Source organism: Pan paniscus, chromosome 9, assembly GCF_029289425.2.
Source record: "Pan paniscus chromosome 9, NHGRI_mPanPan1-v2.0_pri, whole genome shotgun sequence".
Classification (NCBI taxonomy): domain Eukaryota; kingdom Metazoa; phylum Chordata; class Mammalia; order Primates; family Hominidae; genus Pan; species Pan paniscus.
In genome coordinates, this window is record NC_073258.2 from 11,894,260 (window position 1) to 11,912,975 (window position 18,716).

The 18,716-nt window shown below is 45.7% G+C and overlaps 1 protein-coding gene across 11 annotated transcripts in view; it reads left to right on the forward strand.

The window, feature by feature from the left end:
• Positions 1–9,417: 9,417 nt before the first annotated feature.
• Positions 9,418–18,716, forward strand: part of ZNF143 (zinc finger protein 143) — a 64,191-nt gene continuing 54,892 nt past the window's right edge. For 2 of the 11 annotated variants that reach the window (XM_008971407.6, XM_055094096.2), the window contains exon 1: positions 9,619–10,544. Coding sequence is in view for 4 of the 11 variants with exons in the window: in XM_055094091.2 (XP_054950066.1) it covers positions 9,446–9,583 (138 nt within the window). In the remaining 7 variants the exon portion in view is untranslated. Of the gene's footprint in view, positions 9,584–9,618; positions 10,545–13,622; positions 15,228–18,248; positions 18,345–18,716 lie in introns of those variants that run through there. The other 9 variants (XM_055094093.2, XM_055094094.2, XM_055094091.2 and 6 more) reach the window with 9 other exon arrangements.

The window sequence follows — 18,716 nt, forward strand, 5'->3', positions numbered from 1 at the left end:
TCTTTGCAGGAACTGACATGCTTATCTTAAAATTTATATGAAGATACATGGGACCTAGCATAGCCAAAACAATCTTCAAAAAGAACATGATTTAGTAGTACAATAGCATTGTACTGGTGTAAGAATAGACCAATGGGGCTGGGCACGGTGGCTCACACCTGTAATCCCAGCACTCTGGGAGGCTGAGGCAGGTGGCTCAACTGAGATCAGGAGTTCGAGACCAGCCTGGATTATTGGGGGAACCAGTCCCCAATATTTCAACGTACATTCTTTCTATTTTCCCTAAGTGTCAACCGGTCTGAGAAATAGAGTATACAGAGAGGAATTTTACAGCTGGGCCTCCGGGAGTGACATCAAATATCGGTAGGCCCATGATGTCCCCTGAGCTGCAAAACCAGCAAGTTTTTATTAGGGACTTGAAAAGGGGAGGGAGTGTACAAACAGGGAGTAGGTCACAAAGGTCACATGTTTCAAAGGGCAATAAAGATCACAAGGCAAAGGCAAAATTAGAATTACTGATGAGGGTCTATGTCCCACTGTGCACATACTGTCTTGATAAACATCTTAACAGAAAACAGGGATCGAGAGCAGAGAACCGGTCTGACCAAAATTTACCAGGCTGGAATTTCCCAATCCTAGTAAGCCTGAGGGTACTGCAGGAGACCAGGGCGTATTTCAGTCCTTATCTCAACCGTATAAGACAGACACTCCCAAAGCGGCCTTTTATACACCTCCCCCGAGGAATGCGCTCGTTTCCCAGGGTATTCCTTGCTGGGAAAAGAATTCAGCAATCTCTCTCTTACTTGCATGTCCATTTATAGGCTCTCTGCAAGAAGAAAAATATGGCTCTATTCTGCCCAATCCCGCAGGCAGTCAGACCTTATGGTTATATTCCCTTGTTCCCTGAAAATCGCTGTTATTCTGTTCTTTTTCAAGGTGCACTGATTTCATATTGTTCAAACACACGTTTTACAATCAGTTTGTACAATAGTGGTCCTGAGGTGATGTACATTCTTAGCTTATGAAGATAACAGGATTAAGAGATTAAAGACAGGCATAAGAAATTATAAGAGTATTATTAGGGAAGTGATAAATGTCCATGAAATCTTCACGATTTATGTTCAGAGACTGCAGTAAAGACAGGCGTAAGAAATTATAAAAGTATTCACTTTGGGAACTGATAAGTGTCCATGAAATCTTCACAATTTATGTTTTTCTGCCATGGATCCAGCCGGTCTCTCCATTCAGGGTCCCTGACTTCCCGCAACACTGGCTAACATGATGAAACCCCGTCTCTACTAAAAATACAAAAATTAGCCGGGCGCAGTGGCGCACGCCTGTAATCCCAGCTACTCAGGAGGCTGAGGGAGGAGAATTGCTCATACCCAGGGGGCCGAGATTGCAGTGAGCCAAGATCATGCCATTGCACTCCAGCCTGGGCGACAAAGCGAGACTCCGTCTCAAAAAATAAATAAATAAATAAAAAATAAAAAGGCATAGATAGACCAATGGAATAAAATTGATAGTCCAGAAATAAACCCTTACATTTATGGTCAACTGATTTCCAACAAGGGTGCCAAGATCACTCAATATGAGAAAGAATCTTCAACAAATGGCTCTGAGACAGCCGGATATTTACATCCAAAACATGAAGGTGGTCTCTTACTTTACATCATACATAAAAATTAACTAGAGTAGATTAAAGGTCTAAATGTAAGACCTCAAACTATAAAATTAGGAAAAAAACAGGAATAGGGCTGGGCATGGTGGCTCATGCCTGTAATCCTAGCACTTTCAAAGGTGGGTGGATCCCTTGAGCCTAGGAGTATGTGGCCAGCCTGGGAAACAAGGCAAAAACCTGTCTCTACAAAACAACACAAAAATTAGCCAGGCATGGTGGCACACAACTGTAATCCCAGCTACTCGGGAGGCTGAGATGTGAGGATCACCTGAGCCCAGGGAAATTGAGGCTGCACTGAGCTGTGATCATGCTACTGCACTCCAGCCTGGGTGACAGAGAGAGACGCTTTTCTCAAAACAAAAAAACATAGGCATAAATCTTCATGACTTTGGATGAGGGACTGGTTTCTTAATACAACATCAAAACACAAGAAAAGAAAGAAAAAATCAAATTGGACTTCATCACAAATTTTGTGCTTCAAGGACACTTTCTTTTTTTTTTTTAGACAGAGTCTAGTCTCGCTCTGTCACCAGCCTGGAGTGCAGTGGCGCGATCGCGGCTCACTGAAACCTCTACCTCCTGAGTTCAAGCAATTCTCCTGCCTCAGCCTCCAGAGTAGCTGGAAGTACAGGCAACCGGCCAATTTTTTTTTTTTTTTTTTTTTTTTGAGACAGAGTTTTACTCTTGTTGCCCAGGCTGGAGTGCAATGGCGCGATCTCAGCTCACTGCAACCTCCATGTCCCAGGTTCAAACGATTCTCCCACCTTAGCCTCCTGAGTAGCTGGGATTACAGGCATATGCCACCACACCTGGCTAATTTTGTAATTTTAGTAGAGACAGGGTTTCTCCATGTTGGTCAGGGTGGTCTTGAACTCCCGACCTCAGGTGATCCTCCCACCTCAGCCTCCCAAAGTGCTGGGATTAAAGGTGTGAGCCACTGTGCCCAGCCTTAATTTTTGTATTTTTAGTAGCGACGGGGTTTCACCACGTTGGCCAGGATGGTCTCAATCTCCTGACCTCATGATCCACCCACCTGGGCCTCCCACTGTGCTGGGATTACAAGTGTGAGCCACTGCGCCTGGCTTTTTTTTTTTTTTTTCTGAGACAGAGTTTCACTCTGCTGCCCAGGCTAAAATGCAGTGGTGCAATCTCAGCTCACTGCCGCCTTCGCCTCCTGGGTTCAAGCAATTCTGTTGCCTCAGCCTCCCAAGTAGCTGGAACTACAGGCACATACAACCATGCCCAGTTAACTTTTTGTATTTTTTTTTAGACGGTGTTTCATTCTGTCACCCAGGCTGGAATGCAATGGCGCAGTCTCAGCTCACTGCAACCTCCGCCTCTCAGGTTCAAGTGATTCTGCTGCTGCAGCCTCCCAAGTAGCTGGGATTACAGGCGCCCAGCACTATGCCCGGCTAATTTTTATATTTTTAGTAGAGACAGGGTTTTGCCATGTTGACCAGGCTGGTCTCCAACTCCTGACTTCAGGTGATCTCCCCACCTCGGCCTCCCAAAGTGCTGGGATTACAGGTGTGAGCCACTAGCCCGGCCAATTTTTTGTATTTTTAATAAAGACGGGGTTTCACCATGTTGACCTGGCTGGTCTCAATCTCCTGACCTCAGGTGATCCACCTGCCTCAGCCTCCCAAAGTGCTGGGATTACAGGCATGAGCCACTGTGCCCAAAAGACACTTTCAAGAAAGTGAAGACAAGCCAGAGAAAGGGAGAAAATATTCGCAAAGTATATAACAGGCTAATATCCAGAATATGTGAACAACTTTTGCAATGCAACAGAGACAACTCAGTTAAAAAATGGGCAAGGAATCAGTAGACATTTATCTGATGAATATATACAAATGGCCAGTATCACAGAAAAAGATGATCGACATCATCAGTCATTAGGGAACTGCAAATCAGAAACAATGAGATGCCACTTCACACCTACTAGTATGACTATAATAAAGAAAAGATGGGCTGGGCGTAGTGGCTCACGCCTGTTATCCCAGCACTTTCCCAGGCCCAGGCAGGTGGATCACTTGAGGTCAACAGTTTGAGACCACCCTGGCCAACGTAGTGAAACCTCTCTCTACTAAAAATACAAAAAAATTAGCTGAGCATGGTGGTACAAGCCTGTAATCCCAGCTACTCGGGAGGCTGAGGCAGGTGAATCACTTCAAGTCCGGAAGTGGAGGAGCCGAGATCACGCCACCGCACTTCAGCCTGGGTGACAGCGTGAGACTCCATCTCAAAAAAAGATGGACAACTGGAAGTATTGGTAAGAATATGGAGAAATTCGCCTGTAATCCCAGCACTTTGGGAGGCCGAGGTGGGCAGATCACGAGGTCAGGAGATCAAGACCATCCTGGCTAACACAGTGAAACCGTCTCTACTAAAAATACAAAAAATTAGCCGAGCGTGGTGGTGGGCGCCTGTAGTCCCAGGTACTCGGGAGGCTGAGGCAGGAAAATGGTGTGAACCTGGGAGGCGGAGCTTGCAGTGAGCCGAGATCATGCCACTGCACTCAGCCTGGGCAACAGAGCAAGACTCCGTCTAAAAAAAAAAAAAATTGAAACCCTCATACATTGCTGATGGGATGTAAAATGCTTATTTGTTGTGGAAGTTTGGCAGTTTCTCAAAAGGTTGAAAATATTGTTTTACGTAGACATGACCCAGCAATTCCACTCCTAGGTATATATACCAAAAGAAATGAAACACAAGGTCCGCAAAAAATACTTGCACACAAATGTTCATAGTAGTGTTATTGATAATAGCCAAAAGGTGGAAACAACCCAAATATCTATAAATCAATAAACAAATCGGGTATATACACAACCAAATATTTGGCAATAAAAGGGAATTAAGTACTGTTAACACCCTACAACCTGGATGAGGCTTGAAAACATTGTGCTATAATGAAGTCCGACAAAAAAGATTCCATTAAAATGTAATGTCCAGAATAGATAAATCCAAAAGGGCAGAAAGTTAGTCATGGTTGCCAGAAGCTGGGGGAAAGAAGGAATGGAAGTGACTGCTAATGAGTATGGGGTTTCTTACAGGGGTGATAAAATATTTTGGATTAGATAGTGGTGATGTCTGCACAACCTGAGTATATATATATAGATATATACTCAAGTGTATAAAATGGTGAATTTTATGATAAACATAAAATTATATCTCAGAAAATTATTTTCACAGGTTTCTTTTTTATTTTATTTATTTATTTATTTTTGAGACAGAGTCTCCCTCTGTCGCCCAGGCTGGAGTGCAGTGGCGCGATCTTGGCTCACTGCAAGCTCCTCCCGGGTTCACGTCATTCTCCTGCCTCAGCCTCCCGAGTAGCTGGGAGTATAGGCGCCCGCCACCACGCCCGGCTAACTTTTTAAAAAAATTTTTAGTAAAGACGGGGTTTCACCGCGTTAGCCAGGATGGTCTGGATCTCTTGACCTCGTGATCCGCCCGCCTCTGCCTCCCAAAGTGCTGGGATTACAGGCGTGGGCCACGGCGCCCGGCGTGCAAACTTTTTTTTTTTTTTTTTTTTTTTGAGACAGAGTCTCCCTCTTGCGCCCAACCTGGAGTGAAAAATTAGCTGAGCATGGTGGTACAAGTGGCACGATTTTGGCTCATGGCAACCTCCGCCCCGCAGGATCAAGCTATTATCCTGACTCAGCCTCCGGAGCAGTTGGGATTACAGGCACCCACCACTATGGCCGGCTAATTTTTGTTTTTTGCTTTTTTGAGATGGAGGCTCGCTCTGTCACCCAGGTGGGAGTGCATTGGTGCGATCTCGGCTCACTGCAACCTCTGCCTCCCGGGTTCAAAGGATTCTCCTGCCTCAGCCTCCTGAGTAGCTGGGACTGTAGGCGCATGCCACCACGCCCAGATAATTTTTTGTATTTTTATTATTTATTTATCTTTTTGTTTGCTTTTTTGGGACAAAGTCTTGCTCTGTTGCCCAGGCTGGAGTGCAACGGCACGATCTCGGCTCACTGCAACCTCCGCCTCCCGGGTTGAAGCGATTCTCCTGCCTCAGCTTCCCAAGTAGCTGGGATTACAGGCACCTGCCACCATGCCCGGCTAATTTTTGCATTTTTAGTAGAGACGGCGTTTCACCATGCTGGCTAGGCTGGTCTCAAACTCCCGACCTCAGGCGATCTGCCCACTTCCGCCTCCCAAAGTGCTGGGATTACAGGCGTGAGCCACTGTGCCCGGCCAATTTTTTGTATTTTTAGTAGAGACGGGTTTTCACCGTGTTAGCCAGGATAGTCTTGATCTCCTGACCTTGTGATCCACCCGCCTCGTCCTCCCAAAGTGGTGGGATTACAAGTGTGAGCCACCGTGCCCAGCCTAATTTTTGTACTTTTAGTAGAGATGGGATTTCGCCATGTTGGCCTGGTTGGTCTCGAACTCCTGACTTCAGGTGGTCCACCCTCCTCGGCCTCCCAAAGTGCTGGGATTACAGGTGTGAACCACCGCACCCGGCCTTTTTTTTTTTTTTAGATGGATTCTCACTCTGTCACCCAGGCTGGAGTGGAGTGGTGTGACCCTGGCTCACTGCAACCTCCGCCTCCGGGGTTCAAGCCATTCTCCTGCTTCAGCCTGCTGAGTAGCTGGGATTACAGGCGCCCACCACCACGCCCGGCTAATTTTTGTATTTTTAGTAGAGACGGGGTTTCACCATGGCTCGAACTCCTGACCTCGTGATCCGCCCGCCTCGGCTTCCCAAAGTGCTAGGATTGCAGGTGTGAGCCACCGCGCCCGGCCTGAAATAATTGCTTTTAAGCTTAACTCATCGTTTATCTTTTTTCTATATATATCATATATAATTTCTATATATATAGTATACATATATATCATATATAATTTCTATATATATAGTATACATATATACTACTTTAATGCTTATAGCATGGTATAAATATGCCAAAACCAACCAATTCTCCAGTAAGTTTTAAGTTACTGAAAGAAGTGTTTTAGAAAATATTATCTTAACAGTTTTTGAAGGGGGCTACAAATAAGTTACCTCTTGTTTAGGAAGTTGGGGAAATTATTTAATTTCTGCATTTAAGAGCCTGGACTAGTACTGATTGACAGGGAAACATTTTCAAGCCATTAATTTGACCGGATATAACACGATATAAGGGAAGGGAGATGAATGGGATAACATTTTAAGCTTATGAAAGGCTCTGAATACTATGTACATTTGAACTCTGTTCTATAGTCACTGGTAAATACTGTTAACACAAGGTTCCATTACCTGTGACAAATCAGAATTAGGTTTCTCTCTGAATCCAGTTACAATTATAGCATCCTATCCACCGCCACCATCATCGCCATTCAATTTTTAGAACAACTCAGTAGCTTCTGGGGATACAAAGATGTCCTGTAATTGTTATCTACAATAAGAGGGCGATTTAAAAATTCTTGAGATTCTGTATTATAGTGTTTTAATGAGTAGCCTACAGGCATGGGACTTAGTGGAACTGCATAAAAATATTCTGATGGGTTAAAAAACACCTCCAATTACAAAACACAGATACATGTAGAGGGAACAGAAATTATAAATTAAAACCATTTGTTTTTCAGCTGAGCTACTTCTTTGTAACAGAGAATGTATCCATTGGGTAGGAGACTGATTTTAACTGAGCAAAATCCTCCAGTTAAAAGTAACCTAATCCTTTTTTTTTTTTTTTTTTTTTTTTGAGACGGAGTCTTGCTCTGTTGCCCAGCCTGGAGTGCAGTGGCGCAATCTCAGCTTACTGCAAGCTCCGCCTCCCGGGTTCACGCCATTCTCCTGCCTCAGCCTCCCGAGTAGCTGGGACTACAGGCGCCCGCCACCACGCCTGCTAAATTTTTTGTATTTTTAGTAGAGACGGGGTTTCACCGCGTTAGCCAGGATGGTCTCGATCTCCTGACCTCATTGATCTCCTGACCTCATGATCTGCCCGCCTTGGCCTTCCAAAGTGCTGGGATTACAGGCGTGAGCCTCCGCGCCCGGCCACCTAATCCATTTTTTATATGTGACACTTTTATTTTAAGGGCTTAAAAAGTAATCCGGGCCGGGCGCGGTGGCTCACGCCTGTAATCCCAGCACTTTGGTAGGCTGAGGTGGGCGGATTACGCGGTCAGGAGTTTGAGACCAGCCTGGCCAACATGGTGAAACCCCGTCTCTACTAAAAATAGAAAAATTAGCTGGGCGTGATGGTGGGCGCCTGTAGTCCCAGCTACTCAGGAGGTTGAGGCAGGAGAATCGCTTGAACCTGGGAGGCGGAGGTTGCAGTGAGCTGAGATCGTGCCACTGCATTGCAGTCTGGGCTACAGGGCGAGACTCCGTCTCAAAAAACAAACAAACAAACAAACAAAAAACAGTAATCCGAACTGATTTAAACTTCTTTATTAACAGAATATATGTTCAAACAAAGCTTAAAGTCCCATTTTCTTTCCATTGGCGTCTAGGCCCCTATTACTCAACTATCCGTTGGTTAGGGTCTGCACCTCAAGGTAGGCTTAATTGTAAATCAAAATATTTACTATCCACACTTAGAGGGCTATCTGTAACATCGTTTTTATTTATCCCCGTCCATTCGATAATCGTCTGAAATGCAAGACATTAAGTTGAACATCATCCAGCTTTCTCCCTGTTTTTCTAAGCGGGATCCAAATCTGTTACAACAGGGTAGCCTCTCATTCTCTTGGTAGCTCAATTCTACCCCCTGGCCTGGCCGACTTAAGAAATTTTGAGTCTAATACACCCACCTCATCTTTAGTCGGCCTGGTGCGCCAACGCAAATTTGTACTGAGTACCTTCGGAACTGACTAGTAAGTATATCCAAAGGTTTAGAAAGGGCTGGGTTAAGAGCTACAAGAAGCATTACCACAACGGCCACAACTAATTTGTATCCATTCTTAGTAACTTTAGGGAACCAGACTGAATGCTTCTCCCACCCTTTTGACTTTTCCTTTATTAGTTCGCAACACAAGAACATACAAAAGACCGTAGCGACACCATTTCTGACGCCTTCAACTTTTAAATCCAAATTACGTGAAACCACAAAGCATCAGTGGTGTCTCCCCGAGGAATCCAAGACCCTCCGGCCGGTTGCCAAGCCGCCGGAATTTCAGCAGGAGAGGAAGGCTCACCCTCCCACCGCATGGCGATGCCCGGGCGACTGGAGAAGCTCAGGCAGGCTTGGAAGCCAATCCCCGGCATACAGCAGCTCTCGGGAATGCAGAGCCCTAGAGCAAGACCAAGGGCCTCGGCCGACACTGAGAGCCTCCAGGGAGAGGTCAGGTCTCTCTTTCTGTCCTATTTCTCCCTTCGACTTCCCTCCCAGCAGGCTGCTATTGAGCATTCAGCAATCGCCAGACAAAGCCCTTCTGGTCTGCAGAACGCACTCCGGCAAGCCCACCGGGAGAACCAAAGCCGCATCCTCGCCCCTGTGGGGAAAATGGCGCTCGTCACCCCGGCTCCCTCCCGGGTAATCACAAGGACCAGCCTCCCTCCCTCGCTACAAAATGGCGCCTCCCGCTGGGGCCCCAGAATCGGTATGACTCGCTAGTCAGTGAGGCGGGGTCCGTCTGGGATAAGCGGTTATGTCAACCAGTCAGACACAGGAGCTTTGATTCTGCACTTTGCGCGAGCCACTCAGGGGCGGGCTGTAAAGTCAGGCTTGGCTGACGTCAGTTGAGGGGGCGCGGCTAGGGCGGTTTTCTTTCGCGTCGACCAAACGTGGGCCAATGGAAAACCGGAAGCGTCCTGTGAGTGATGTAATGACAGCCCAATGGAAGCTGGGGGCGGGCCTCAGACACACTATGCGGGTTGCGGGGCCTGGGGGCCGGACGGCTGTTTCCTGTCCTGGTGCATGGTGGTCGGACGAAGGAATTGTTGGAAAATTTTCTCGGAGGTTCGTATATAAATGTGTTTTTACCCAGTGTGCATTATTCTCCGCCCGGCCGCCGCCCTCAGCGCGGCGGCGCGGGCCCGCTTGGGCCCGGGCTCCGGCTCCCGCTGCTCAGCCTCCGCCGCAGGCCTTGCCGATTTTATGGGCCGGCCGCGGTAGCGGCGTCTGGGCAGAAGCGGAGTTTATTAATAACCCGCGGCCGCCACTCTAGGCGGCGGAGCTTTTTTCGTTGAGGACTCAACCCCCCCCAACTTGTCTCTGAGCGATGCGCCCCGCCTGTTTCCCTCAGGGGACCGCCAAGGGGAGGGAGTGAAAGAGGGGAGGGTGGAGCCCTCGGGAGCCTTGGCCGCGTTTCTCGGCCTGACCTCCGCGCAGAGCGAGTCCCCAGGCGCCGCCGAGGCAGAGTTCCGCCGCCTGGGACGCCGGGCCCACGGGCCACACCAGGCCGCAGCGGGGGCGCCGGGGACAGGGCTGGCCCAGGCCCTCCCAGGACCTGCCGGTCTCACCTAGCGCTTGCTTCCCATGCGTATCGTGGGCAGATTGTTTCCCCCTCACCCTTTCTTCTATTAAAAAAAAAAAAAAGGTTACTGAGGTCTAACATCGGATATTAGAAATTTACAATTTTATCCTCCCTTTTCTCCAGTTTTGGCCAAAAGAGTGAACAAATTCTTATAAGTCTCTTTGAAACGTATTATTGTGGAACGCGAACTAGTTTTTATTCCTTCCCCTTTTGCTTTTGACATTTGTTTTTTCCACATAATAACGAAGTTAAAAAGAGGAAAGAAGAATACCATTGCCAGCCCATTATTTGTTTAAAATCAGTGTCAGCCTTTGCTTTGGAAGTGTCTAAATCAGCTGATATAATCAAGTGAGGATGTGGGGAGATATTGTAGGTTCGAGATTGTGGTCGGCTTTGTCCTGAATCTTACCAGAAGATACTTGTGTTTTCCTGTGGTTGACAAAAAACGGTGCAGTATTTAATGTTTTTTCTTGCTGAGTATGTAGATGAAGTTTACGTTTAGTAAGAAAATAACGTGATAAGGAGATCACTCAAAAACACCCATAAGATGCATAGCTAATTTTATCCTGGCGTATTTTGACTGTTTGGAAAGTTTTTTTTTTTTAATTGTCAGTGTCCACTATTTGGAAATTCTATAAGCAGTCAGCTGTCTACAGATACTTGAGTGCCTTTTTTTTTTGCTTTACAGATGCCCGCCTTTATTTTTTAAAATAGCTTTAGTGATGTAATTCACATACCTTACAGTTCACCCATTTAAAATGTGTAATTAGGCCTGGGCAGCATAGGGAGATGGCCCTCCCACGTTTCTACAAAAAAAATTTTTTTTAAGTGAAATCAGCGTGTGCCTGTAGTCCCAGGTACTTGGAGGCAGAGGTGAGAGGATCACTTGAGCCCAGGAGTTCCAGGCTACAGTGAGCCGTGATTGTGCCACTGTACTCCCGTCTGGGTGACAGAGACCGGTCTCAAAAAGAAAAAAAAAAAAAGTGATAATTAGTTGAATTTTAGCCTGGGTGTGGTGGCTCACACCTGTAATCTCAGCACTTTGGGAGGCCGAGGCCAGCGGATCACCTGAGGTCAGGAGTTCGAGACCAGTCTGGCCAACGTGGTGAAACCCCCGTCTCTGCGAAAAATACAAAAATTAGCCGGGTGTGGTGGCAGGCGCCTGTAATCCCAGCTACTCTGGAAGCTGAGGCAGGAGAATCGCTTGAACCCAGGAGGCGGAGGTTGCAGTGAGCCGAGATTGCACCATTGCACTCCAGTCTGGGCAACAAGAGCGAAACTCCGTCTCAAAAAAAAGTTGAATTTTAATATATTCAGAGTTGCGCAGCCATCACTACAATCAATTTAGCAACATATTCATCACCCCCAAAAGAAACTATACCCATTAGCAATTACTCCCCATTTCCTCTCAGTTCTCCCCTCCACCCCACTACTAGTTTGCATGTTTGCTATTCTAGATATTTCACATAAATGGAATCACAAAGTATGTAGCCTTGTCCAGGGTCATTTATGTTATAACATGTGTCAATACTTTCTTTTTATTGCCAAATGATATTTCATTGTATGAACATAGTACATTTTACTTATCCATTCATCTGTTGATGGACATTTGGGTTGTTTCCACCCTTTGGCTATTACACATAATGCTATGAACATTTGTACGAAAGTTTTTGTGTGGACATAGGTTTTCATTTCTCTTGGGAGTAGAATACCTAGGAATAGAATTGCTGAGTCATATAGTAACTATGTTCAACCTTTTGAGGTACTCTAAAACTTTTTCAGTGTGGCTGCACCACCTTTACATTCCTACCAGCAATGTGTAAAGGTTCCAGTTTCTCCATATTCTTACCAACACTTGTTATCATCAGTCTTTTTGATTATAGTTTTTCTAGTGTGGATGAAATGGTGTCTCTTGTAGGTTTGGTTTGCCTGTCTCTGATGGTTAATAATGCTGAGCATTTTTTCTGTGCCTAGCGATCATTTATAATCATTGGAGAAATGTCTGTTTGAATTCTTTACCCATTTTAAAGTTGGATTATTCGTCTTATTATGATTTGGTTGTGAGAGTACTTTATATGTTCTAGATAGAAGTCCCTTATCAGATACATGGTTTGCAAAATGTCCATAGTCCTTTGCTGTGTGTTGGAATGTTGCTGTGAAGTAAGGACTGGTTGTGTTCTTCACAGAAACATGGCATGGCTGTATTGAACTGTGCCTCTACTACATGGTTTTATTTTTAAAATAAAAAACCACTCCACCCTCATAGCATAGTTCCATTTCTGGAAGGTAAGCACTGAATTTTTAAATGTTCATACAAGCATATACAGATAACTATATACATTTTTAAATAAATGAATGCAATCATATGGTATCTACTTTTCTGCAACTTGCTTTTTCCCACTTACCATATATCTTGGACATGTTTCTCACTGTTTCAGATAGATAGATCTCATTCTTTTAAATGCCTACATGTTTCATTTAGGGATGTCCTGTGTGTGTGTGTGTGTGTGTGTGTGTGTGTGTGTGTATTTGTGTATAGATATTAAAAATCCATTTTTTTTTTAAGAGACAGGGTCTCACTCTCACCCAGACTGGAGTGCAGTGGCATGATCTCAGCTCACTGCAGCCTCAACCTCCCTGGCACAAGTGATCCTCCCACCTCAGACTCCAGAGTAGCCAGGACTACAGGTGCACGCCACTATGCCCAGCTAATTTTTAAAAAAACGTTTGTAGGCCAGGCGTGGTGGCTCACGCCTATAATCCCAGTACTTTGGGAGGCTGAGGCAGGTGGATCTCCTGAGGTCAGGAATTTGAGACCAGCCTGGCCAACATGGTGAAACCCTGTCTCTACTAAAAATACAAAAATTAGCCAGGTGGGGTGGCCCATGCCTTTAATCCCAGCTACTCGGGAGGCTGAGGCAGGAGAATCGCTTGAACCTGGGAGGTGGAGGTTGCAGTGAGCTGAGATTGCACCACTGCACTCCAGCCTGGGGGACAGAACAAGACCCTGTCTCAATCAATCAATCAATCAATCAATGGTGTGTGTTAATTACATAATAAGAATAATGCTCACGCCTGTAATCCCAGCACTTTGGGAGGCCGAGGTGGGTGGATCACGAGGTCAGGAGTTCGAGATGAGCCCGACCAACATGGTGAAATCCCGTCTCTACTAAAAAAATACAAAAAATTAGCTGGGCATGGTGGCGGGCACCTGTAATCCCAGCTACTCAGGAGGCTGAGGCAGGGGAATTGCTTGAACCCAGGAGGCAGAGGTTGCAGTGAGACGAGATCGCGTCACTGTATTCCAGCCTGGGCGACAGAGGGAGACTCTGTCTCAAAAAATAATAATAATAATGCTAAATGGCCTATAAGGGTAATTAATTTGTTAAATGTGAATTAAAAGTGATCATTGTGGAGAATTTTTGACAACTTAGGAAAATTTATAGGAATAAAAAAAGCTGAATACAAAATGTTATGTGTATGATAATTACAATGCTGTAAAAATTTTGTATGTATGTGGATAGCAAGGGCTAGAGAATAAAACCAGGAAAACTGAAAATGTTTGATTTGTTAAGCTATTGGGACTTACTATTTTTTAAATTTATTTTATTTGTTTTGAGACGGGGTCTTACTCTGTCACCCAGGCTGGAGTGCAGTGGTGCGATCTCAGCTCACTGCAACCTCCGCCTCCCGGGTTCAAGTGATTCCCCTGCCTCAGCCTCCCAAGTAGCTGGGATTACAGAAGCACACCACCATGCCCAGCTAATTTTTTTATTTTTAGTAGAGACGGGGTTTCACCATGTTGGCCAGGCTGGTCTTGAACTCCTGACCTTGTGATCCGCCTGCCTTGGCTCCCAGAGTGCTGGGATTACAGGTGCAAGCCACCGTGCCTGGCTGGTACTTTTATTTATTTATTTATTTATTTATTTTTTCTGAAATGGAGTCTCACTCTGTCGCCCAGGCTGGAGTGCAGTGGCGTGATCTCGGCCCTCTGCAAGCTCTGCCTCCCAGGTTCACACCATTCTCCTGCCTCAGCCTCCCTAGTAGCTGGGACTATAGGCGCCCGCCACCACGCCTGGCTAATTTTTTTTTTTTTTTTTGTATATTTGGTAGAGACGGGGTTTCACCTGACCTCATAATCTGCCCGTCTTGGCCTCCCAAAGGACTTATTATTATAAGTTTTAAATTTATATTACAATATTGTATGCAAGGAAAAGTTTTTTGTTTTTTGTTTGTTTGTTTGTTTTTTGCTTTTGGGAGGATTTCTCTCTGTTTCCCAGGCAGGAGTACAGTGGCACAATCACAGCTCACTGCAGCCTCTACCTCCCAGGCCCAAGTGATCCTCCCTTCTCCTCAGCCTCCCAAGTAGCTTGGTATTACAGGTCCAAGCCACCATGTCTGGCTAATTTTTTTTTTTTTTTGAGAGGGAGTTCACCCAGGCTGGAGTGCAGTGGCTAGATCTCGGCTCACTGCAACCTCCAGCTCCCAGGCTCAAGTGATTCTCCTTCCTCAGCATCCTGAGTATCTGGGATTACAGGCACCTGCCATCACATCTGGCTAATTTTTGTATTTTTAGTAGAGACAGGGTTTCACCATGTTGGCCAGGCTGGTCTTGAACTCCTGACCTTAGGTGATCCACCCATCTCAGCCTCCCAGAGTGCTGGGATTACAGACGTGAGCCACCATGCTCAGCCTAATTTTTTTCTTTTCTTTTTTTTTTTTTTTGAGATGGAGTCTTGCTCTTGTTGCCCAGGCTGGAGTGCAATGATGTGATCTCGGCTCACTGCAACCTACGTTTCCCGGATTCAAGCGATTCTCCTGCTTCAGCCTCCCTAGTAGCTGGGATTACAGGCGTCTGCCACCACGCCTGGCTAATTTTTGTATTTTTAGTAGTGACTGGGTTTCACCATGTTGGCCAGGGTGGTCTCGAACTCCTGACCTCAGGTGATCCACCCACCTCAGCCTCCCAAAGTGCTGGGATTACAGATGTGAGCCACCACTCCTGGCATAATTTTTTTCTTTTTTTTATTTTCCATAGAGACAGGGTTTCACTGTGTTGCCCAGGCTGGTCTTGAACTCCTGGCCTCAAGCCGTCTTCCCTCCTTGGCCTCCCCAAGTGCTGCAGTTACAGGTGTGAGCCATCATGCCCAGCCTGCAAGGAAAATTTTAATGGTCTACAAAACACAATAAAATAGCTGACTGCTTTTAGACTGAAACGATGAGAACATGGTGCAGAGAGCAGTAAAGATATTATTGTAATACTTTTAAATATTACAATAGAGTAATACTCTGGTTTTTTGGGGGTTTTTTTTGTTTTTTTTTTTTTGACACAGAGTCTCTCTGTGTCACCCAGGCTGGAGTGCAGTGGCGCGATCTTGGCTCACTGCAAGCTCTGCCTCCCGGGTTCACGCCATTCTCCTGCCTCAGCCTCCCGAGTAGCTGGGACTACAGGTGCGTGGTGGCCTGGTTAATTTTTTGTATTTTTTAGTAGAGACGGGGTTTCACCATGTTAGCCAGGATGCTCTCAATCTCCTGACCTCATGATCCACCCGCCTTGGCCTCCCAAAGTGCTGGGATTACAGGAGTGAGCCACCACGCCCTGGCCAACAATAGTGTAATACTCTTAAGTGAGGGGATGAAAAAGGAAAGTGTTTTTTTTGTTGTTGTTGTTTTTTGTTTTTGAGATAGAGTTTTACTCTGTAGCTCAGGCTGGAGTGCAGTGGCACCATCTTGGCTCACTGCTGCCTCCACCCCCCGGGTTCAAGTGATTCTCCTGCCTCAGCTGGGAGTAGCTGGGATTATAGGCACCTGCCACGATACCCGGCTGATTTTCTTATATTTTAATAGAGACAGGGTTTTGCCATGTTGTCCGGGCTGTTCTCAAACTCCTGACTTCAGGTGATCCACCCTCCTCAGCCTTCCAAAGTGCTGGGATTATAGGTGTGAGCCACCACGCCCAACAAGAAAAATTCTAAAGGGTGAAAATCATGGCTGGCTGGCGCAATGGCTCGTGCCTTTAATCCCAGCACTTTGGGAAGCTGAGGCTGGTGGATCATGAGGTCAGGAGTTCGAGACCCGCCTGGCCAGCATGGTGAAAACCCTTCTCTACTAAAAATACAAAAAATTACCTGGGCATGGTGGTGTGCGCCTGTAATCCCAGTTACTCAGGAGGCTGAGACAGGAGAACTGCTTGAACTTGGGAGGTGGAAGTTACAGTGAGCTGAGATGGCGCCACTGCACTCTGGCCTGGGCGACAAGAGTGAGACTCCATCTCCAAAAAAAAAAAAAAAAAAGTTGTCTGTCAGGAATTCCTTCTGTAATTTTCACAATTATCTAATGATGCTTTGCTTTCCTTACCTGTGTCACGATGAGCAATTTGGGTGATAAAATAGTAGCATATACAGTGTTCCTCTTGGGGGTAATAAAGTACAGTCTGGCATTGTAATTTTGAAATAACATGCTTTTTAACAGAGCAGCATCAGAAATGGTGTTTGGGATATGTCAGAATCTCTTTCTTTTCTCTGCTACATCTGTTCCTCATATTCCCTAGTTTTGCTGAAAGCAATCCAGGGCATGCTTACCAAACTGCTCTGTGCATGGAGTGCCCTTATTAAACCATGTCCATTAGTGCTACTTTATTGAAGTTTAAGAGAGGTGTTTTTCGTTCTTTTTCACATCAATAGTTCAGTTGAGATCAAACCATCACCAAAATGGGGATACCTAATGACTAGACCTAGATGTTCATTTCTAAATTCTTGTCTCTGCTCTCAGCTCTTTCCTGACAGGTATTTTTAGCTTTAAGCCTAGTAGGTCCTATCTCTGTTGTCGCTTCAAAGGTATCAGGCTCTACCTACCTGCCAGTCAGTTTCATATATTCAGTTTTTGAATAGTCCTGGAACTGCACAAAGCCTTCAAGTTTCAACATTTCACCTATCCAATAGGATATTCTGCCCCAGTTAGAATTGGCAGTATGAACTCTTTGCCCATACTTTAACCCTTAGCATCATATGGAGTCTGCGAGAACTCTATCTCATTTGCTAGCACGTTCTAATTACTTTTTACTTCACTGAATTATATTTAATTAATGGAACATGCTTACACTCTGGCTATATTTAAATATAACTCAAGGCTGGGTGTGGCTTATGCCTATAATCCCAGCTACTCAGGAGGCTGAGGCAGGAGGATCACATGAGCCCAAGAATTTGAGGTTGCAGGGTCCTGCCACTGCAGTACAGCCTGGGTGACAGAGTGAGACTCGACTTTCATATATCATATATTTTCTGGGCACGGTGGCTCACACCTGTAATCCCAGTACTTTGGGAGGCTGAGGCATGCAGATCACTTGAGGTCAGAAGTTCGAGACCAGCCTGGCCAACATGGTGAAACCCCACCTCTACTAAAAATACAAAAATGAGCCAGGTGTGGTGGCACGTACCTGTAATCCCAGTTACTCGGGAGGCTGAGGCATGAGAATCACTTGAACCTGGGAGGTGGAGGTTGCAGTGATCTGAGATCATGCCATTGCACTCTAGCCTCGGCTACAGTGAGATGCCATCTCAAAAAAAAAAAAAAATAGAGTAATGCAGTATTTGTCTTTTTGTAACTGAAAATTAGCCTATGCTAATTTTATTCTCAGCAGGGCTCTTTTTTTTTTTAACCACCCCGCCAGACGGAGTTTCGCTCTTGTTGCCCAGCTTGGAGTGCAATGTTGTGATCTCGGCTCACTGCAACCTCCACCTCCCGGGTTCAGGCAATTTTCCTGCCTCAGCCTCCCAAGTAGCTGGGATTACAGGCGTGCACCACCACTCCCAGCTAATTTTTGTATTTTTAGTAGTGACGGGGTTTCACCTTGTTGGTCAGGCTGATATGGAACTCCTGACCTCAGGTGATCCACCCACCCCGGCCTCCCAAAGTGCTGGGATTACAGGCGTGAGCCACCGCGTGCAGCCCACAGGTCTTAACAGTAGGGTACTGGTGTTACTTTGAGTCTTCTCTGTCAGCTTTTGGAGGTGCCAAGGAAATGACGTTTCAGCTTGTTCTATGAACAGTTATAGATTATGGATCCTTTTGTACCTAAAAGGTCACCCCTTGACTTTTTTTTTTCTTTAAATGTGCGTGCCACCACATCCAGCTAATTTTTTTATATTTTTAGTAGAGACAGGGTTTCACCATGTTGACCAGGCTGGTCTCGAACTCCTGACCTCAGATGATCCACCTGCTTTGGCCTTTCAGAGTGCTGTGAATCCAGGTGTGAGCCGCTGCACCCAGCCTTGACTGACAGTTATCATAGCACTGATACCTTTTTGTGTATCTGAACAGTAGTTCCCACTTTTGGTCTAATGAGGGTACAGTTTATAGTATTTCCAAGACAAAATTCTTCAAGCAATCCTAAACGTAAAAAGAATTACAAATTATTACTACTATCTATGTATTGCCCTTTTAAATATTGATGCTAAGTCAGATCTTTGGACCTGGAAAGGTCCTCAAGACATCTTCTGGTTCAGTTCCCTGGCCCAAGGCAGCTACATTATCCCAGCTACTGTTTGAGATAAGCCATGGTCCACAGAGGTAAGGAGACCTGGAGGTAGAAGGGAAGAAGGAGGTTGTGTTGGTGATTGGT